The sequence below is a fragment of the Monodelphis domestica genome, chromosome 1, assembly GCF_027887165.1.
Source record: "Monodelphis domestica isolate mMonDom1 chromosome 1, mMonDom1.pri, whole genome shotgun sequence".
Classification (NCBI taxonomy): Eukaryota; Metazoa; Chordata; class Mammalia; order Didelphimorphia; family Didelphidae; genus Monodelphis; species Monodelphis domestica.
The window spans coordinates 227555789-227577075 of record NC_077227.1 but is presented as its reverse complement, the minus strand read 5'-3'; the positions used below and the strand labels follow the sequence as shown (position 1 = coordinate 227577075).

Genomic DNA, 21287 nt, shown 5'->3' with positions numbered 1-21287 from the left:
TTACACTTGTTGGCGTACAAGTGGTATCCTTAGGAGAATATAAGCTCTTGGAGGGAAAGCATAGTCTCATTTTTGTTTTCGTAACACAGAGCCTCCTCTGTTTGTTGGATTGATTGGACTGAGTGTTAAAATATAGAATACCTGAAAGGTATTCCGAAGACTTAAAGGGACCTTAGATCAAAGAATGAGATCTTGAAACCAGAAGGTGAAAGCAGGAAGCTAAATAGGATTTTTAAAGAACACTCAGTCTAGAGATATGTTGGTAAATGTTTAACAACTGGCTTTCTGGGGAAAAGTTTAACAGTTAAAAGTTAACATTTTCCTTATAATTTTCTTACACCTAGATAATCAGTGGAATAATAAATTAAACCTGGATTTGTAGCACTTGCCAATTTTCAAGGTGTAAATGCTTACACTGAAAATTTAATATTTAATACTTGTCTTCATCAGTGTTTATTTGCAAGATTTTCCTGGAATTTACTAATTGGCTGCCAAAATTCTTCACTGCTACCTTCATGTCTTTTTTCCTGAATGTATAGATGGAAGGGTTGAGAAGGAGGCAGCCAAGGTGGTGCCACACTGGAGGCTCATTTCTCTGAGTTTAACTCCAGCCTCTGACACTTACTAGATATATGACCCTGGGTTAGCCACTTAATCCTGTATGCCTCAGTTTCCTCATCTGTAAAATGAGTTAGAGAAGGAAATGGCAAACCACTCCAGTATTCTTGCCAGGAAAACCCCAAATTAGGGTCACAGAGTTGAACACCAGTGAAAAATGACTCAATAGTAAAAATAAAGTCAAGAATAAAAAAGAACTTATCCACTGACATCGTGGGAAAAGGTCAAGCATTTTTTTAAAAAGGCTTCTTGAGAAGTTAAGTTATATATTTCTTTCTATTTCTATTTGTTTCTCCAGTGTTTGGTCCAACACATAGGAAGTGCTTGATAAATATTTATTGACTGATTAGCTAAAAATCAGGGAAGCTCTCCCAGGGAAGGTGGCAGTTATGTTAAGCTTTTTATTTTTATTTTTTTAACTTTTACTTTCTGTCTTAGTGTCAGTTCTAAGACAAAAGAGTGGCAAGGGCTAGGCAATTAGGGTTAAGTGATTTGCCCAGGGTCACACTGCTAAGAAGTATCTGAGGCCAGATTTGAACCCAGGTTCTTCCTACTCCAGTCCTGATATTCTTTCCACTGTGGTACTGAGCTGCCCTTTTATGTTAGACTTTATATGACAGGTAGCAATTCAAAAGGAGAAAGGAGAGTATTTCAGTCAGACAAAGGGCTTTGCACAAGCAAAGCCAGGCAAGACAACTCAGGATGTACTCAGGCTAGGTGACAGAACATATATTTGCCTAGAGTGTAGAGTGTGGAGAAGACCAAGTGGGGATGATGCCTGCTCCTTTATCCTTCACTGTCATGTCGGAATTGAGTGGACTGAAGTCTGGTTGGTGCTCCAAGTTTCTGAAAGACAAAAATGGATTTGACTTCTTTTTCTTAGTCCATTACCAGTCGAGATTGTTCTGTGTGATAGAAAGAATCCTGCACTGAAGGTCAGGAAGACTAATTCCAAATCTCAGATCTTCCAATGAACTAAGGGCTCTTACCTGGGAGTCCATGAATTTGTTGTGATTGTTGTGTTGTTTTCAAAAATATTTTGACAAGTACATTTTTTTTAAACCCTTACCTTATGTCTTGGTATTGACTCCAAGGCAGAAGAGCAGTAAGGGCTAGGCAATGGGAGTTCAGTGACTTGCCCAGGGTCACACAGCTGGGAAGTGTCTGAGGTCAGATTTGAACCCAGGACCTCATGTCTCTAGGCCTGGATCTCAATCCACTGAGCTACCCAGCTGCCCCCTGACAAATGCATTTTGATAAAATCTGTTTCCTTTTATTTTATGTGTTGAAAAACATCATTCTGATACATTAATCCTGGGCTTCACCAGACTGCCAAAGGGTTCCATCATCTGTAAAATTAGTGGATTAGACTAGAAGGTCATAGTAGGTTTTGACTGATATCACATCCTCCACAGTGACTGGTCCAAACATTCTCTTCCCTCTTCAAGCCCCCTATATGAAGCCCTCCCACCACCCTCTCAGTAAGGTAACAGTAAAATAACTAAGCAATAGTAGTCAATTATTAAATGTTAACATTTATATAATTCTTCACAATTATTCCCTCATTTGGTCATCATAGCAGCCCTGAATGGTAATATTATCCCCATTTTACAGAAGAAGAAACTGAGGCAAATAATGGTTAAGTGACTTGCCTATCCTACCACTAAGCCTAGCTACTTGGAAAATTCTCAGATTTCAGGTAGGATGGGATAGGGAGAATATCCCATATTTTGTTCCTGAACTATTTTAATATGATTTTAAGTGGGTAAAAGTCATTTTATAATTTCTTCTGCTTTCACATCCATCCCCATTTAAAGGAAAGTTGCAAGCGATTGAAGCAGATAGATGAGGTAGGGGAAGTTAGATGAAAAAAAAATTTGTTTAAATTTTATTTCTGATCTCAAATTGTAATCCAGGTCGGATCCTCCAATATCATCCTCAGCTGCTCTCTTATCAACAATGCAAGTTGACAGCTTTAAAAAAAATGAAACTCATTATTAGCATGACCTTGGACAAGCCAAGGGTCTGGGTCTCAGTTTCTTCAATTATGAAGTAAGTGGTTTGGACTAGTGTTCTAGAGGTAGTCATTTCTCTTTCTATTTTATATACCTCCTCCCTGACAATAATTTCCTTCTCTTTAGACCAGACATGTCCACAAGGGCAAGACCACCACATGTAGCATGCAGCCCATGGCACTCCAGAGTTGGGTCTAAATTACTTTAAAATGAAATTGGGAAATATTCAACAAAATAAATAAAATAATTAGAAATTAAATAATTAAATTATGCTATTAAATTAAAATAATTTGACAGTTAAGTTATTAAAACAATGAAATAATACATTACATGAAAGTTAAATTATTCTACTAAATAAGAATACAATAAATAAATAAGAATACAATAAAACATAGGTAAGGTGAATACATTCTTTAAGTTAATATATGCCCCCAGGGATCCTGATGTAAGTTTCTGTAGCTCCCCTTTCTATTTGAGTTTAACCCCCCCCCCCATCTAGACTCTTGTATAGGGGATGGTTATTTGTAACTATTGAATGCATTTATTCTATATTGCAATCATCTATGCTTGTGATAGCTTACACCCCCAAATACTATTGGAATTTATAGAGACTGTTACGGTTTGCAAAATGCTGAAGATAATTTGTCTCATTTTACCCTTAAAACACCCCTGTGAGATGGTCGCTATTATCATCCCATTTTACAAGTGAGGATCTGTGGGAAAAGCTCAGGACAGCACGGCTTCAAACTATGGCCCCAGAACCCTACATAGGGCTTAATAAAAACTTATTGAATGGAACTCAGTTGCCAAGGAGCAGAGGAGAAAAGGGACATGGTTTGAGGACTCAGCATTCCTGGAGGAGGCACTTCTCAGCCTAGAAGGGACCTGGCCCCGCAGGCACCATAAGGCTGGGACAATTTCATGACCTCAGCTTGCAGCTAACCACTCTAACCACTTTTTCAATCTTCCTTGGAGGTGGAGAATATCATGTCACTTCATATCTTCCTTCTGTGTGGTTAGGGTTTTTTTTTTTAAAGGGGGGTGTGTGAACCTCATTGTTGTCTTATATGGTCATTCAAATCCCTTGATGCTTCCTCAGAAGGCCAAAAATAATCCAGTGCTGAGAGCAGCTGAGTCCAGCCCAGAGCAAGCTGTGGCCATCTGCTTTCATTCAAAGCCCCAGTGCCCAGCGTCAGACTCTCTCTCTCTCTCTCTCTCTCTCTCTCTCTCTCTCTCTCTCTCTCTCTCTCTCTCTCTCTCTCTCTCTCTCTCTCTCTCTCCTTACTCCCCCCCTTCCTTTTTCCCTCTCCCTCCTTCCCCCTTCCTGCTTCCATCAATCTCTGGATATGACCCGTTTCTCTTACTCTGAGTATTTTTCCTTGTTTCATTCATGCCATCACCCTTCCAGGTCTGCAGCTCCTTCGGGGACCCAGCCTCCGCCTTCCAATGTGGGCTTATTTCAAGGGGTCAGGCAAAGATACAACGGCAGCCTGTTCAAGACCCCCCAGCCTGTGTAAGTGATTCCCTGTATCCCCTTGCCCCAGGCTCCCAGTCACCTTGTTGTCTGTTCCAACTAACCCAGTGTGGCATTTGTGGCATAGAGGGTGGGTAGGGCTGCTATCAGGGAAGTGAAGAAGGCATATCTCACCTCTCCTTCCTCCCTCTACATTGTGGTCCTTTAAACACATAGTCAGTCCTAGGGTTGGACCTAGACCAGAGGCTCTACTCTCTCCTGAGTCCTTCCTAGCTCATGCTTGTCTGCTAATTCACTTGTCAGGACTCTTAATTGAATTAGTCTCAGGCTATTTTTAACTCTGGATGTATTAAGATGCTCCTCATATCCAGGGGAACAAAAGATAAGTTACAGGCTGGAAGAGAGACTGGGGGGCACACGGAGAGATACAGTGAGATGAAGAGATGAAAGAGAAACAGAGAAAGAGAGTGAATAGAGAGTGTGAGTGAGAGGCATGGACAGGAGAAGGCACTGCTAGACTCAAGAAAGCATCCTTTAATGCCAATGTGTCTGGCTATTGCTATTGAGCAGGAATACCTTTTTCTTTTCCAACCCAAATTGGATTAATCTTTTATATTTCAAAATTTTACTCTTTCCTTTTTGAAAGGAGGGGGATTTTTATGCGTGCAATGGATTGATAGCCAGGGCAAATTCCTCTGGATAAAAGGAGCTACTGACTTCGTGAACAGGTCCACTGGATTCCCAAATCCCCAAGCAATTATAGTTCTTAAATCCTGGGCACTCCACCAGTCTAGAACAAGACCAAAAGCCACTTGGCAATATAATTGGATGGCTCTGTGATTTCATTGGATTGGGAACTTTTTCCATAACCATCAGCCATCTAGACCTTCCCATCCTGAATGGGCCATATTCACAGCATTTATTTTCTCCTGTGAATTGGAAAGTCATGAGATCATAGGCTTAGGGTTGGAAGGGAATCTTAGAGAACATCTAGCCCAATCTCCTCATTTTATAAATGAGGAAATGGAATGCCCAGGGTTTAAGTGACTTGCACAGTGCATAGAATGCTAGTCCTGGAGGCAGTAAGGCATTTTACCAGTGTTCAAATGTGGCCTCAGACACTTATTAGTTGTGTGACTGTGGACAGGTCACTTCACCTTCTTTACCTCAGTTTCCTCATCTGTCACATGAGCTAGAGGAGGAAATGGCAACCCCCTCTACTATCTTCCAGGAAAACCCAATGAAGTCACGGAGTCGGACATGCCTGAAAAACACCTGAACACCACAAAGTCCAACCTCCCCATTTTATAAATGAGCAAATGAAATGCAGAGAGTTTAAGAGACTTACCCTAATTCACAAAGGTATCAGAGGCAGGATTTGAACCTAGGTCCTTTGACTCCAAATTAAGCACTCATTCTACTGTATCATAGAGGATTCATTCAGGTTGGAGCAACCCTTCTTTTGATGCTTTTAATATCTCTGGAGGATATCACTGCAGCACTGAGTCAGCCCATCTGTTGTCTCTTATGCCTCATTTCTAATCCTCCTTTTCCTCAATGACATCTTTTATACTGGTCTTCTCTGGTAACATGCTATGTAGCCTTCTTATAATTTCTTGTAATTTTGATCCTTCTGAAATTATGATGATCCTTGAGTTGTAACCATTTAGTATCAATTAGAAACTATAGATATTACACAGGTGGGCTGCAGGAATGAATACTTCCAAAATTGATCATGAAACATCATAGATAATACATTTGTATAGAAGGATTCCAAGAATCAAAAAGTTCTGCTCCTCTGCAATTTTTAAAAACAATTCTCTTCTAATAATTCATCTCTCTTATTGTACAGAAACTTTGGAGGTCAGGCCAGCTGATAGGATTTTTTGTAGTTCCTTCAGACCTTTTCTGGTCAGCCCATGCAAATGTACTTTGGAGAAATGAAGCCATCTGGTACAAAAGAAAAGCTCTGAAGTGGAAATTGAGAGACTCAGGTTCTTGTCTCCGTTCTGCCAGTAACTAACTCACCTTGTGACCTTAGGAAGTCATTTCCTCCCTCTTTAAACCTCAATTTCCTTTGTAAAATAAGTGGGTAGATGATCTTTTGACATTCTGTATTCTAAAATCTGACTTGTTCTGTTTTTGAGGTCCCTCTCAATTCTAGCATAATATGGTTCTATGATTTTAAGGCCCCCTAGAATACATCTCTGATGTGCTGTGTTCTAGGGAGCAGGTAGGTGACACAGCAGGTAGAGTACCGGATCGAGAGTCAGGAAGACATCTTTCTGGCTTCAAATCTGGACTCAAACACCTCCTAGCTGTGTGAATCCGGGCAAGTCACTTAACGCTCTTAGCCTCAGTTTCTCATCTGTAAAATAAGGTAGAGAAGGAAATGGCAAACCACTCTAGTATCTTTACTAAGAAAACCCCAAATGAGAGCATGAAGAGTTGGATGTGACTGAACAATGAAATTCTCTATTCTGAGGTCCCTTTTGGATAAAGTGTTTTCCAATATAAAAGATAAAGTAACTCTCAGGTCCAACATTCCAGGTATTAGTGTTCTGAAGGACATTCTTGCTCTCATGTTCTTTTTTCCACATTGTAATTCCCCTTCCTCTTCCAAAATGTTCTATCATTTCATGATACTAAGCAAAATTGATTGAGATTAGGAGGGAGAGGAAATAGGAGAATGGATGAAATTGATTGTGTCAGCTTTCCTTTTCCTTGCCAATGATCTCTTAAGGATAATATTGGGTTGGGGAGTATCTAGACTATCCTTTCCAGCAACCCTTGGAATGAGGCAGTAGCCAAAGATACCTCCTACCCCAGGAAAGATAGCAAAATGCCAAATGAATAACTACTTTCTGTTCAGATTAGCAACTACTCCAAAATACCAGCATTTGATTAACCAAAACAGATCTGGATGGTTTCACAAAGGACCATTTTGGGGGAAATAAAGCCTTTAAAATGTCCCATTTTACAAAGAAAGAAATAATAATAACTAACCTTTATGTAGTGATATAAAGTGTTTCCTTTATGTTTTCTCATTTGATTCCCATAACGGTCCTGTATTAGAGAGACAATTGTTATTCCTATTTTACAGATAAAGAAACTGAGGCTGAGAGAGCTTATGTAACTTGTCTAGGGTCACCTAGAGAGCCAGTATGTGAGACAGAATTTGAACTCTAGTCTTCTTGACTCAAAGGCTAGTGTTCTAATAAGCAAATGCAGACAGTTTTGTCAGAGTTAATGACAGATTCCTGATGAGAATGGAGAGTTCTCAGGCCCTGCTTCTTTCAAAACAACAGCTTCCTCTGCTCTCATCCTTCCTGGGTTTTATTCTCAAGGAAGAGGGGAGAATGGGGAAAATCAGGAGGGGCCATGTAAACGGGATACCCTGGGGAAAAAGGTTTCTTTTCCTTTTGACTTGAGCTGAGAGTGTGTGAGAAAGGCCTGTTTCTTAACATAGAATTTCTGCTTTCTACCCAGCTGGAGTTCAGCTGCACACTCAGCAAGGTTAACCAAAAGGAAGGAGTGTGAGGGGAAGAGAGGAGACGGGAAATGTTCGTTGTGGTTTTAGTCTTTCCGAACTTGAGAAATATTCTGAGGAAGGGTCCTGGTAGAGGCAGAGAGAGTTGTTTTTAATTTGCTCGCCATGGTTTCCCCTGGCCTCATCTGCATATAATTTTATATGCATCTTATATGCATGCAAAATTATTAATATGAGCCAAAGAAGACTGAAATGGGAGGAAGTAGCCAGGTGGGTTTATGGGCACAAGGCTGAGAACTCTTCATTTTGATTCTGGCCCTCCTATTGACCCTGGCATCATTGTGGCTCTTTTTTCTACTTCTGTAAAATGAGGACCTTAATGTAGATGCATTTATTATTAATTAATTTGCTTATTCATTACTGAATTGCTAGACATTGTGATCTGGTGAAGGAACACTGGATTTGGAATTGGAAGAATTCAGTTAAAGTCTCGGCTCCACCACTTGCTTGGGTGTGATTTTGGTCAAGTCAATGAACCTCTCTCAATCTGAGATTCCTCATCTGTGAAATGAGGGAATTGGACTAACTGACCTCTAAGGTTCTTTTTACTTCTGACTATGTGTATGGGAGACACTGAGGAAATAATGCAGTGGCTCTGGAGTCATTCTCCATTCTTTCTTCTCTTTTTCCTTCATAAGTCCCCCAGCTGCCAAGTCTTGTCTATTCTACTTTGATAACATTTCTCTTATCGGTTCCTGCCATTCACTCACATGGCCTTCATCCTGTTACAGGCTCTCATTATTTCTTGCTTGGTTTATTGCCTCTTAATTGGTTTTTCTGTCTCTAGTCTTTCTTCTATCCAATCCATAAAACTGAAATTCCCAAAACACAGGTCTGGCCATGCCACAAAACTGCTCAAGAAACTTCAGTAGTTCCCTATTACTTCTAAGATAAAAGCCTTTCATAGTCAGACTCCATCTTGTCCTTCTAGGCTCATCTTTAATACAAGTATGCTATAGAATACAAACTCCTTGAAGTCAGGGACTGTTTCTTATTTTTTTATTTTTTCTCTATTTCCCCAGTGCTTGGCTTGTTGCTGTTCTGTCATTTCAGTTGTGTCTGACACTTTATAATCCCATTTGGGGTTTTCTTGACAAATATTCTAGAGTCATTTGCCATTTTCTTCTCCAACTCATTTAAGAGATGAGGAAACTGAGGCAAACAGGGTGAAATGACTTGCCCAAGGTCACACAGCTAATAAATGTCTGAGATAAAATTTAAACTTAGGTTGTCCTTGCTGGCACTGTGACACCTAACGGCTGTGGCACATAGTAGACCCTCAATAAATGTTTGATGAATTTTATCATATAATATGATCCATGACCTAATGGAGATCACAATCTAGTAAGGACATAAGGCATAAACACAGATAACTATAGTAAACATTGCTGGAGAAGTTACTCTGGGGTTCTTTCCAAAGATGCTGAACATTTTGCTAATCAATAGCAATTTTGTATAGTTGAGAGAACAATTCCCTGGGGCTCAGAAGAACCAAGGTCCATTTCTGCCCCCATTATTAAGTAACTAGAAGCTCTAGTCTTGACCCCTCTATTAACTAGCTGGATGAAGTTTGGCAAATGAACCTCAGCACCTTCATCTATAATATAGCAGGATTAGACTATTAGACTTAAAGAGAAAGTAAGAATTGGGTATATTTTTGGTTGCTTAGTCATGTCCAGCTCTTCATGACCCCAGGGACCATAGCACACCAGCTCTTTCAGCTTTCACTTTCTCCTTAAATCTGCCCAAGCTCAGGATGGTAGCTTCCATGGTGCCAGCCATCCATCTCATCCTCTGCCATCTCCTTCTCCTTTTGCCTTCTGTCTTTCCCAACCTTGAGTCTTTTCCATGAGTCCTCTCTTCTCATTATGTGACCAAAGTATTTCAACTTTAGATTCAGTATTTGACTTTTCAGTGAATAGTCCGAATTAATCTCTTTAAGTACGGACTGACTTGATCTCCTTGCTGTCCAAGGGACTTTCAAAAGTTTCTAGCACCACAATTTGAAAGCATCATTTCTGGGGTGCTCGGTTTTCTTGTATAGTTCACCTCTCATAGCCATATATCGCTACTGGAGAAACCATAGCTTTGAATAGAGAGAGGGACCTTTGTTGGCAAGGTGATGTCTCTGCTCTTTAGTATGTTGTCCAGATTTGTACATATAAGAGATGTTGGAAAGCAGGAGAATGGTCTCTTCCAGCCCTAGAATTCTCTATTTTGTTCTAACATTTGCTATTTTAACATCCCTTCCAGTTATATCATCTTATAGGTCTAAAGTCTCTTCTAGCTTTAATATTTTGTGTTTTTTTAATATACTGTGCTTTAATGTTCCTTCCAGTTTTATCATAATTCTACCTATTGAATCCATTTAACTGATGATCTTTTTGAGGTACATGGGAAATAAGAATGGTCAGACTGGGTAACGATATAATCTTAATTCCTTAGAGGAAAACCAAAAGCAAACAAAGCAATTCAAAGAAGACCATTGTCTCAAGGCATAGAATTCCCTTTTTAAAAAATCCTTGCCTTCTGTCTTAGAATTGATACTAAATATAGGTCCTACGGCAGAAGAGTGGTAAGGGTTATGCAAAGGGGGTTAAGTGACTTGCCCATAGGGTCACATAGCTAGGTGTAGCATTTCCTATTCCAATATTCCCAAATAACTTACATTATAACTTAATTCAAAGAGAGGGATTCTGGTGTTATTTAGCCATCCATCTTCAAAGCCAGAGACCCAATTTCACGTACTGCTTCTGATGGCCACTAGATGTATGAATCTGGGCAAATCCCATAAACTGTGGGAAAGGCACTAATGTGCATTTGTAGGAGTTTCCTCATCTGGTAGTTCCTTAGAACATGAGTCGCCTGAGTCTCACCAGACCAGAGCCATTTATTCCAACAGCTTAAATATACCCCCCAGGTATATAAACATGAAGTAGAGACAGACAGATTCTAATTTTAATATATTAATGATCATTTTTTAAAAAAATGCTACACCCTTCTTAAAGGTCCAAAGAAACAAGCAATTCTTTGAAAGAACATGAGACCTAGGTTTGGATCTGGACTCTTACCCATAGCCAATGAGTAGCATCTTTAACATCCCTGTAGAACATAAGCTCTTGGTTAGAAAGAATTATTTCATTCTTTGGTTTTATATCCCTGTTGCCTAGAACATAGAAGGTGCTTAGTAAATGCTTGTTTATAGAAGAGACCCTTATGTTAGGAAAGATGGAAGGCAAAAGGAGAAGGGACAAGCAGAGGATGAGACACATAAATAGTATCATGGAAGCCACAAACCTGGCTATAGATAGTGAGGACTTCTAGAAGGCCTGGCATGCTCTGCTCCATGGGATCGTGAAGAGTCAACATGACTGAACAACTGAACAATAAAAAAAAGACATTAACTTATTTATCTGGTGAAGGAAGGGCAAGGTAATTTCCAATGTCCCTTCTACTTTAATTATATGTTCGATGGTGTGACCCACTTTCTAGGGACTTTTCTAATTCTAACATTCTCTCTTCTGTTTTTCTAAAGTCTTTCCTTGTCTCTAATATTAAATTAATGGGGAAGAGACGATCAGAGACGATCTCACTTTTCCATTTTATATATCTGATGCTAAGCACAGTGAGTGCCTGGCACATACTAAGTACCCTTTTAATAAAACAGTAGTTCTTAACCAGGAGTACATGAAATTTTAAAAACTATTTTCTTGACTATATTTTAACATAATTCATTTTCCCTTATCATCTTGTGTATTTTATTTCATGCACTTAAAAACAGTATTCTGAAAAGTGGTCTATAGCCTTCACCCAGTTCCCAAAGGATTCCAAAACACAAAAAAGGTTAAGAACACCCCCCATAATGCTTATTGATTTTACAGTTGGAGAGTCTAGGTTCCTTTCCATCACTGACATCCTTTTCTTTCCTCTGACATTGCCACCACTTTGGTGTGGGCCTTCATCACTCATGCCTTGACTATTGTAATAGTCCCCTTATTGGTTTCCCTGGCACAGCATTTCCTCACTCCAATTTCTTCCATTCAAGAGTCAAACTGACCTTCCTAAAGTTTGGGTCTGACCATATTAGCTATGTATTACCCTTCACTTTAATTAAGTAAATTAATTTAATTAACATTAGCGACTCTCTATTACCTCCAGGATCAAGTAGAAATTCTATTATGTGGTGTTCAAAACTCTTCCTAACTTGGATCTTTCTTATCTTTTCTGGTATTCTTGTGCCTTACTTTGCACAATGTACTGTGTATTCCACAAATCCAGCCACACTGTCTTCCTTGTTGTTTCTTTTACAAGGCACTGATCCCAGAAGTTCTCCCTAGCTATCCCCCATGGTCCCTTCACTTCCAGATCTTCCCAGTTTTCTTCAAATTCACCTAAAATCTCACCCTCTACAAGAAGCATTTCCCGATCCCCCTTAATACTAGTGCTGTTGGGGGCAAGCTAGGTGGCTCAATGGATTGAAAGCCAGGTCTAGAGATAGAAGGTCCAGGTTCAAATCTGCTCTTAGATACTTCCTAATTGTGTGACCCTGGACAAGTCACTTAACCCCCACTGCCTAGCCCTTACCCCCTTTTGCCTTAGAACCAATGCACAGTATTGAATCTAAGACACAAAGTAAGGGTTTAAAAAATCTTAGTGTCACTTTGTTAATTATGATAAGTTTTTTTTGAGGATATGGCTTGTTCTTAGTTGTTTGCATGTTATCTTCCTCATTGAACTGAGAGCAACTTGAGGGTGGGATTGTTTTTTGCCTTTTCTATGTATTCCCCATACAGTGCCTGGAACATAATAGAGTCCTAATAAATGCTCATTGACTAACTGCCTATTGAAGAGAGTCAATGTTAACTAGCTCTCCTTGTTTTTAAAGAGTCATCGATCCTGTGGTGAAGGCCATCAAGGACGGTGATGAGCATGCCTTAACTTCCATGATCCAGTCAGGCAAAAACCTCTCTGAGCCTAACAAGGACGGATGGCTCCCTCTGCACGAAGCTGCTTATTATGGCCAGTTAGGTTGTCTGAAAATATTGCAGAAAGGTGAGTTGAGAAAGAATGGCAAGTCCACATAAATAAAAATGTGGGAAGATGGCAGAAAATAGAAGAAGAAAAAGAAAAGTTAAAATATTCAAAGACACATGTAAAAATCTGTCTCCTTATTTAATAATCCTACTATATTTATATATGTATATATAAAGACATTTGATGTACAGCAAATGGAAATGAACATTTATTAATTACCTTCTCACTACACATATGCACATGTATGTGTATGTATATTCAGATCCATATATGCTTATATATTTATTTTATTTAGATGTTATATATTTTATTTCTATATTCAAATACATATAAAATATATACATTTATAATAAAATACATGTCATATATAAAATATATAAAAATGCATATGTGGAATTCCCATGTGAGGGAACTCACTCTACCAGTGTAGATTGGCATTTTCTCTGCAATTTATAGTCTTCGAGTGGGGGTTCTTAACATTTCTGGGGGTCATAGATCTCTTTGACTGTTTAGAGATCCTTTCTCAGAATGTTTTTTTTTAAGTAATTAAACCAAATACGGTACTTGTAAATCCCGGTCACTAGGGAAGCTGAGGCTGATGGATCTTGTGAGCTTGGGAGTTCTGAGTGCAGTGAGTTATGCCAATAAAATGTCAGGATTAAGCTCGTCATTCATCGGATGAGCCTGGAGAGGGTGAGAATACCAGATTGCCTAAGGAGAGAGCAAACTGACCCAGGCTGGAAATAGAGCAGGTCAAAGGTCCCATGTCAATCAGTAGAGGAATTGGCTGGTGACTAGGTCTTGTGCTTCCAGCCTGAAAGAGATAGGGAGGCCTACTATGTTTAAAAAAATGAAATTATTATTTTTTTAAATCCTTACCTTCTGTCTTAGAAACAATACTGGATATTGTTTCCAAGGCAGAAGAGCAGTAAGGGTTATATGAATGGGGTTAAGTGACTTGCCCAGGGTCACACAGCTAGGAAGGGCCTAAGGCCAGATTTGAACCCAGGACCTCCCATCTCTAGGCTTGGCTCTCAATCCATTGAGCCACCCAGTTGTCCCTTTAAGTTATTTTTTAATAGAAGGAAATGCTAAATTTTGATTAGAGGTTAATGAAAACAAGCTGTAAATTTTTTTTCCCTCATCCAACTTTACCAACTTCCTCTAGGGCCCAGGTTAAGAACCCACATCTTAAAGAATTATCTAGATCATTGATGGAATAAGTGCCTTACCCTTGATAGTCAGAGGACTTAAACATAAATCTTTCTGACTTTGAGGGGTCTCCCTAACCTAAAACCATTGTTTTAGGAAGGAAGGAAGCAAGCAAGTGCTCATTAAGCACCTCCAGTGTGCCAGGTGCTTTATTTTATTAATTCATTTATTTATTTGTTTGCTTGTTTATTTATTTATTTATCTATCTATTCATTCATTCATTTGTTTATTTATTTATTCATTTGTTCATTCATTCCTTTATCTATTTATACATTCATTTATTTGTTTATTTGTTTATTCTCTAATATATTTATTTATTATTTGTTCTCAGAACTACCCTGGGAAGTAGGTGTTATTTTTATCCCCATTTTACAGTTGAGGAAACGGAGACAGTACAGGTTAAGAGTCACACAGTCAATAAATACCTGAGGCTGAGTTTGAACTCAGTTCTTCTTGATTCCAGGCCCGATGCTCTATCCATTTCTCAACTTAGATGTGAGTTATTATAATGAAATCTCCGAGCTTCGATTTTTCTCATTTGTCAAGTTCAGGTGAATGGCTTTACCTTCCTGGGAGGTCTAGTACAAGACCACATTAAACTATAGGCATGAAAAGGGAAGTAATAGACAAATAGTCACATATTATATAAAAGGATTGATTAATATTGGTTCATTTCGTGCTGTTTCCTAAAGATTCTTTCCTCAGAATCCAAGCCGTTCACTGGTAGGTGGGACGGGCTGCTTTCCAAACGTTCCCTTTGGGGCGTCCCAAAATTCCCCATGTTTTTGACTAACTTCAAAGGGCACTAAGAATTTTGGGACGCCGACTCTATGCATGTGCAAGGGTGAGTTCATTGATCATGATCTTTCCCACGATCTCCTCTGTAGCCTACCCTGCCGTTATTGATCAACGCACCCTTCAGGAGGAAACAGCCCTTTACCTAGCCACCTGTAGGGGCAACTTAGATTGCTTGCTCACGCTATTACAATGTGGGGCTGAACCGGACATTTCTAACAAGTCTCGAGAGACTCCACTCTATAAAGGTGAGTACTTAAAGAACTAGAAAGCAATGAAAAGGATGTTGCAACTCACACCTCAGAAATCCGTTTTCCAAAACGGTTCCCCCCAAGACTTGGTTGAATAGGGCTGTCATTGCTTACAGACACCCTGAAACGCTTTAGGTACAATGAACTTCTCCATGCAGGGATCCCGGAATCCCTTCTGTAACATCTCCCCCAAGTGGTCACCGAGACTTTGCAGCTACCCTTCCAAGGACAGGCAGCTCACTATCTCACAAAAATGGCAGCTCTAGGTGGGATTGGGCTGTTTTTCTTTAGAACCACAATTGGAGCCACATTTTGTATCCTAGGAATTTTCTCCCCATTGGTTCTTCTGTGATGCCACACTGAGCAAATAAAATCCCTTTCTTGTTGATATCAGTCCTGTTGGAAGCTACCACGTTATCCCAAGTTTTCAGGTTCAGCATTTAGCAGTTAAATGCCCAATGACTAAATTGTTAGACTTGGAGTTGGGAAGGCCTGAGTTCAAATCTAACTTTAAATACTTTCTCAACTGGATGATCCATGGTAAGTTATTTAATCTTTTTGAGCCTCAGCCTTCTCATCTGTAAAATTGGGTTGGTTCTAACATCTAACACAATTTTCCTATGAGAAATTAATGAAATGATAGCTAAAAGGTTTGATAAACCGTTAAGTATTCTGGAAATCACCATCATTTTGAGACCTTTACCCATCCTGGTCATGCTCTTCTGGACTTGTTATGGCCTGACGATGTTCATACTAACTAGAAATGAACACAGTCTTCCAGAGGTGGTCTCACCTTCCTTATTCTATACGCTACACATCTGTAAGATCACTTCACTTTTTTGACTTCAAAGCTATGCGGTTTACTTTTACTAACTTTTTGGGGTTCAGCCAGGTGTCCCTGATTCTAACGGTGAATTTTTGGAGCACAAGTACAGGTTGTTAATTTTAACCTCATTGAATTTCATTTTATTAATTCCAGTCATTTTGAGATCCTAATTTAATATTGTATTTCTAAGCTATTTTATTTAATATTATTAATAATGTGATATTATTAATAACCATCCCAAAATATCATTGATATTAACACTGGTTAATATTAATAATGATTCTTAAAAGAATTGTGATGAACAATATTAATTATAATAGCCAATCATGTTGATATTAATTGCCAATTAGTATCAATATTATTATACATAATAATATAATGATAGATGCTATTATTGTCTCTTTTTTAACCCTTACTTTCTGTCTTAGCATTGATACTAAGTATTAGTTCCAAGGCAGAAGAGCACTAAGGGCTAGGCAGTTAGAGTTAAGTGACTTGCCCAGGATCACACAGCTAGGACATGTCAGAGGCCAAATTTGAACCCAGGTCCTCCTGACTCCAGACCTGATGCTGCACCTGATGCTATTATTTTCCAAGCTTTGGGCTTATGCCATTTATATAAGTCATCGATATAAATGTTGACTAGAGTAAAGCTATGGATGGATTCCTTCAACATTCCACCAAAAATCTTCCTTCAGGTTGAAATTATCAGTGACTTTGGTTAGATTATGCACCTGCCTATGAGTCTAGCCTGCGTCTCTTCTCCTTATTCACAAGTATACTAACTAATATTTTGGTCACAATCTGCCAAGCACCTTAAAGAAATCAAGGTATGTTGTCATATGGCATGTCTCTGGTTCATTTGCTAATTTCTGCATTCATCCATTCATTTCTTCATACATTCATTCATTCATTCACAGAACTTTCATTAAGTGGATGCATTCTGATTGAGGTACTCAGAAAGATTAAAAGAAAATAAGATCTGCCTTTAAGGAATTTGCTATCTAAAAAGGGTAATAAAACAGGGAAAGAAGTAAACATGACAGAAGCAGTAAAACATAGTGTAAAGGATGCTGCAGTTGGAGTCAGGAAGACCTGAGTTCAAATCTTATGTCACTAGCCATGAGATCCTGAGAAAAGTCACTTGATTTCTTGGTATTAGCTGCTGATTTTTAAAGTAAAAGGGCTGGGACAAGACGACTTCTGAGGTCCTTTCCAGCTCTAAATTTAGGATTTGATAATGCTCAGAGGAAGAAAAGAAACAGGGATTTATCAATCACCTATTCTGTACCAGGTATTGTGCAAAGAGCTTCACAAAGATTATATCATTTGATCTTCACAAGAACGCTGGGAGGAAGGTGCTAGTATTATCCCCATTTTACAGTTGAGGAAATTGAGGAAAATAGAGATGAGATAATGTCTAATAAGAGTCTGAAATCAGATTTGAACTTAGTTCTTCCTGACCCCAGGCCCAACATTCTATCCATCGTGCTCTGTAGATGCCTCTAGGAAGAGCAAGAAATGGTTGTATAGGTGGGTCAGTGGTGAAAATCAGGGATGCTGGTAGCATTGCCTCCCCCAAAACCTCCTCTCCAGAATCAGAATGCCAGAGCATGGAGGGGCACTAGAAGTCATCATGTAAAACCTCATTTTTTTGAGGAAGTAATTGAGGTCTAGAGGGGAAGCGCCTTGCCTAATGACCCAGAGTGAGTCAATGAGTTAATAATAATAATAATGAAATATATAATTAATAATAATGAGTTAAATAAAAATCAAGATTTAGACCCAGGTCTCCTGACTCCTTGAAGTCTTTCCAAAACTTACCCATCACTTCAAAGTCCAATTCGAGTTGGAAAGTCCAATAACTCCCCCACAATGTCAATAAGTGTTTATTAATACTTGAGGAATATATTAATATCTGGGGACTATAGTGGAAGTCATAAAACAATTCCTATCCTCAGGAGGCTCCCAAGTTATGTGGGAGACAAGTAAAAACAACTATATGTAGAGAAAGACATCTACAGGATAAATAGAGATAATTGTCAGAGGAGAGACACTAGGGGGAAGGGTATTGGGAAAGGTTTCTTGCAGAAGGCAGGACTTCAACTACATCTTGAAGGAAGCCTGGATGCAGAGAGGAGAGGGAAGACTCTGGTCATGGGGGACAGCTATGTTTGTGATGCTGAGTAGCTCACAGCTCTCTGAATTCTTTGTATTCTCTGTCTACATTATACTTCTATAATTATGAACCTCTTCATGATGACTTGAATTTTTTTTGAGTATCACTTAAAGCTCTTGCATTATCATTCTACTTTTCACATATTTATATCTGTCCTCCCAAGAAGATTGTAAACTATTCAGAACTGGGGACCACAGTCTCATATTTCTGAGAATGTTCATCCTAAAACCTTGGCTTCCTTACACACAATACATACCCATTCAATGTCTCATAAAATCACATGAATACCACAAATAAAAAAATAATAAAAAATGCCACAAAAATTAAATTGGTAATAATACATTAGTTGAATTAAATGAGATACTTTTTAGAAGTTCTATTTTAGTTAATCTCATAATTGTGTCGGGTGGTCTTACTGGTCGGGGTAGGGATGCTCCATTGATACTTAATTCTACTAGATTGTAACCTTCATGAGAGCAGGACAGTGTCTTATCCAAGATATCTTTCTCCTACAGTAAATAAAATAATATTCTTCACACATTAAATGCTTAATAAATGTTGTTAATTTGAGAAAATGTGTGAACAAGATGAAATTAATCTCAGGACTAGGTCTTGCCCAGAAGCCAGAGGTTCCCAAGCTTTATAATTGTAGATAAAATTAAAATATAAGCATTAAGATTATTAGAGGCCATCTTGCAAATCACTGGAAGGACTCTTATGAAACCCTATGCCTCATGCCACCTTCTGAATCTAATTTCCTCAGGTGACTAATCCCTTTCCCAGCAGACTTTGTTCTATGGTGACAGCCCCTCTTCCATGTTCATCACTCTGTTGAATGATTTGCATTTTTTCCTGGTATAGCCTGTGAGCGAAAGAATGTAGACGCTGTCAGGATGCTGGTGCAATACAATGCTGATACCAACCATCGATGCAACCGTGGCTGGACTGCTCTCCATGAATCTGTGGCCCGGAATGACTTGGAAGTCATGGAAATTCTAGTGAGTGGAGGTGCCAAGGTGGAATCCAAGAATGCATACGGCATTACCCCTTTATTTGTGGCTGCCCAGAGTGGACAGCTGGAGGCCCTGAGGTTTCTGGCTAAGCATGGTGAGTGGAAGCATGACCCCAAATAAGAGAATCAAAGCATTTTGGAAATGAGAGGGAGGACATTAGGACAAAGAAAGTTAGAACTAGAAGGAATCTTAGGGTCATAGAATGTCAGATATGGAAGGAATCTTTAGAATCAGAAAACAAAGAAAATCAGAGCTGGATGGGTCCTTTAAGTCTTGGAATGGGAGACTTGGAAGGCAACTAGATGGCATAGTGGATAGGGTGCTGGGTCTGGAGATAGGAAGATCTGAATTCAAATAAAACCTCTCTCTGCATCAGTTTCCTCATCTATAAAATGGGGATAATAGTAGCACCTACTTAGCAGGGTTGTTGTAAGGATTAAATGAGATGATATCTGTAAAGTACTTTAGCACATTACCTGGCACATGGTATGTGCTTAATTAATGTTGGTTTTTTCCTTCTTGGAAGGGTCCCTTAGAGTCAGAGAATACAGAATGTAAGAGCTGGAAGGGAATTGAGCAAACCTTCATTTTACAAATAAGGAAACTGAGACTCAGAGATAAGCTGCTTACTCAAAGTCTAGCTAGTAGCAATCATGACTAGAGCTAAATCTCCTAATTTCCAAGTCATTATTGTCTCTGTGACACCACTTAAATCCACTTGCATTTCTTTCTGGGAGATGTTTTACATACTAGCTTTCTTGGTCAAGGTGATCTGAAGGGGAGGCGTCATAAGTTATATTTGTTAGAACCTTATTAATAATAAGAATCTATACTTATGAGTTCTTTCACATATATTATCACATTTGAGCCATCATATCTATGCAGCTATTGGAAACTCACTTAACTTCAATGACATCTAGTTTCTTCTTCTTTGAGACTGAATTTAACCAAGTTGAAGTAACAAATAAACTTTTAAAACTTTTGTAACCAGCAGGTGGTGATATTTGGCAAGGTTTGGAAGTTCAGGCTAGAAAGCAAAAATGAAAATATGACCTTCCTTTAATTTATATTCCTATTTCACCCTTTGGTGAGGGACAGTTGTTTTTATGAGTTGCCTGCATTTGAAGCCACATCTGAATCAGGTTCAATGATGACTCTATCTTTGTTGTTGCTCTGTCTTGTTCTTTAGCCTAGAAAAAAAAGGAAGGACAAATTCTAGATCCAGTTTGGTTCCATGTTTTGGAAAGTTTATAAAAATTATTAATGTCAAACCCATAAGATTTCTTTAACTTTCATTACAGAACCCCCAAGCTAGGATGACTCTAATTCTTTTGAACCAAGGTGCAGACTTTTTTTCTGTTCTCTTTGAATTCTATGTATTTCCAGTAATCCACTAACTTTCTCCATTACATTCCTCTTCATATTACAATAAAGATATGATCAATTTTAACTTGAATATGAAATAAAAACCAAAAAATAGAAACTGGTGAAAGAAATAGATAAAATCATAAACAAAACACTTGCTAGCAACGTCACCTGGGAGGAGGTGGGGGAAATTCAGCCTTTTGCAGCTTTTCCCTACCTCTAAAAGAAAGGCTTATAGTTGAGAGTTAATTCATTCTATGCATATTTTTCAGTCTCCACTTTTACCCCAATGGAATTTTTTTTAAATCCTTACTTTTTGTCCTAATAGCAACTTTAGGAGAGAAGGGAAAGGGCTAAGTAAACAGGGTTAAGTGATTTGCCAGGGTGACATAGTTAGAAAGGATTTGGGATGAAATCTGGACCCAGGACCTCCTGACTCCAAAAGCATGGCTCTCTATCCACCATGCTACCTAGCCTGCCCCCACCAATACTTTGAACAGGTAAAATGGTGAGCAGGAAAGCTCTGGTAGCACCAATACCCCATTGCTGGTTTTCATTAAAAACAAAACAAAACTTGCCATCCCACTTTATTCCATTTCAAAATCTAAACCCCTTCTGTTGCAATTTAGTTGAAAAACTCTTGGTCTTATGGGAGATCTGCCCAGGCTAAAATTTTATGATATTTTCAGTCTCTCCCAGGATGGGGAGAAAGTACTATTTTCTATGACTATAATTCCCAGAGTTTCTGATTAAGTTTCAAAATATTTTTCCCCATTAGAAAGGGAAATCAGTATAAAACCAATTACACAAATATTTCATATATATATGTAATTGTGTAAGGCCAATAGACATTTTTAAAATTTATTTTTTAAAAAGACCCTTACTTTCCATTTTAGAATTAATACTAAGTGTCAGTTCCAAAGCAAAAGAACAGTAAGGACTAGGCAATTAGGGT

General features: G+C 38.7%; 1 protein-coding gene across 4 annotated transcripts in view; it reads left to right on the top strand.

Moving 5' to 3' along the window:
- Positions 1 to 21287, top strand: part of ASB2 (ankyrin repeat and SOCS box containing 2) — an 83079-nt gene that overhangs the window by 39047 nt on the left and 22745 nt on the right. For 3 of the 4 annotated variants that reach the window (XM_016428299.2, XM_001365790.4, XM_056810503.1), the window contains exons 3-6: positions 4042 to 4146; positions 12543 to 12709; positions 14791 to 14946; positions 18816 to 19061. In XM_016428299.2, coding sequence (XP_016283785.1) covers positions 4042 to 4146; positions 12543 to 12709; positions 14791 to 14946; positions 18816 to 19061 — 674 coding nt within the window. The remainder of the gene's footprint in view (positions 1 to 4041; positions 4147 to 12542; positions 12710 to 14790; positions 14947 to 18815; positions 19062 to 21287) is intronic. The other variant, XM_056810504.1, reaches the window with a different exon arrangement.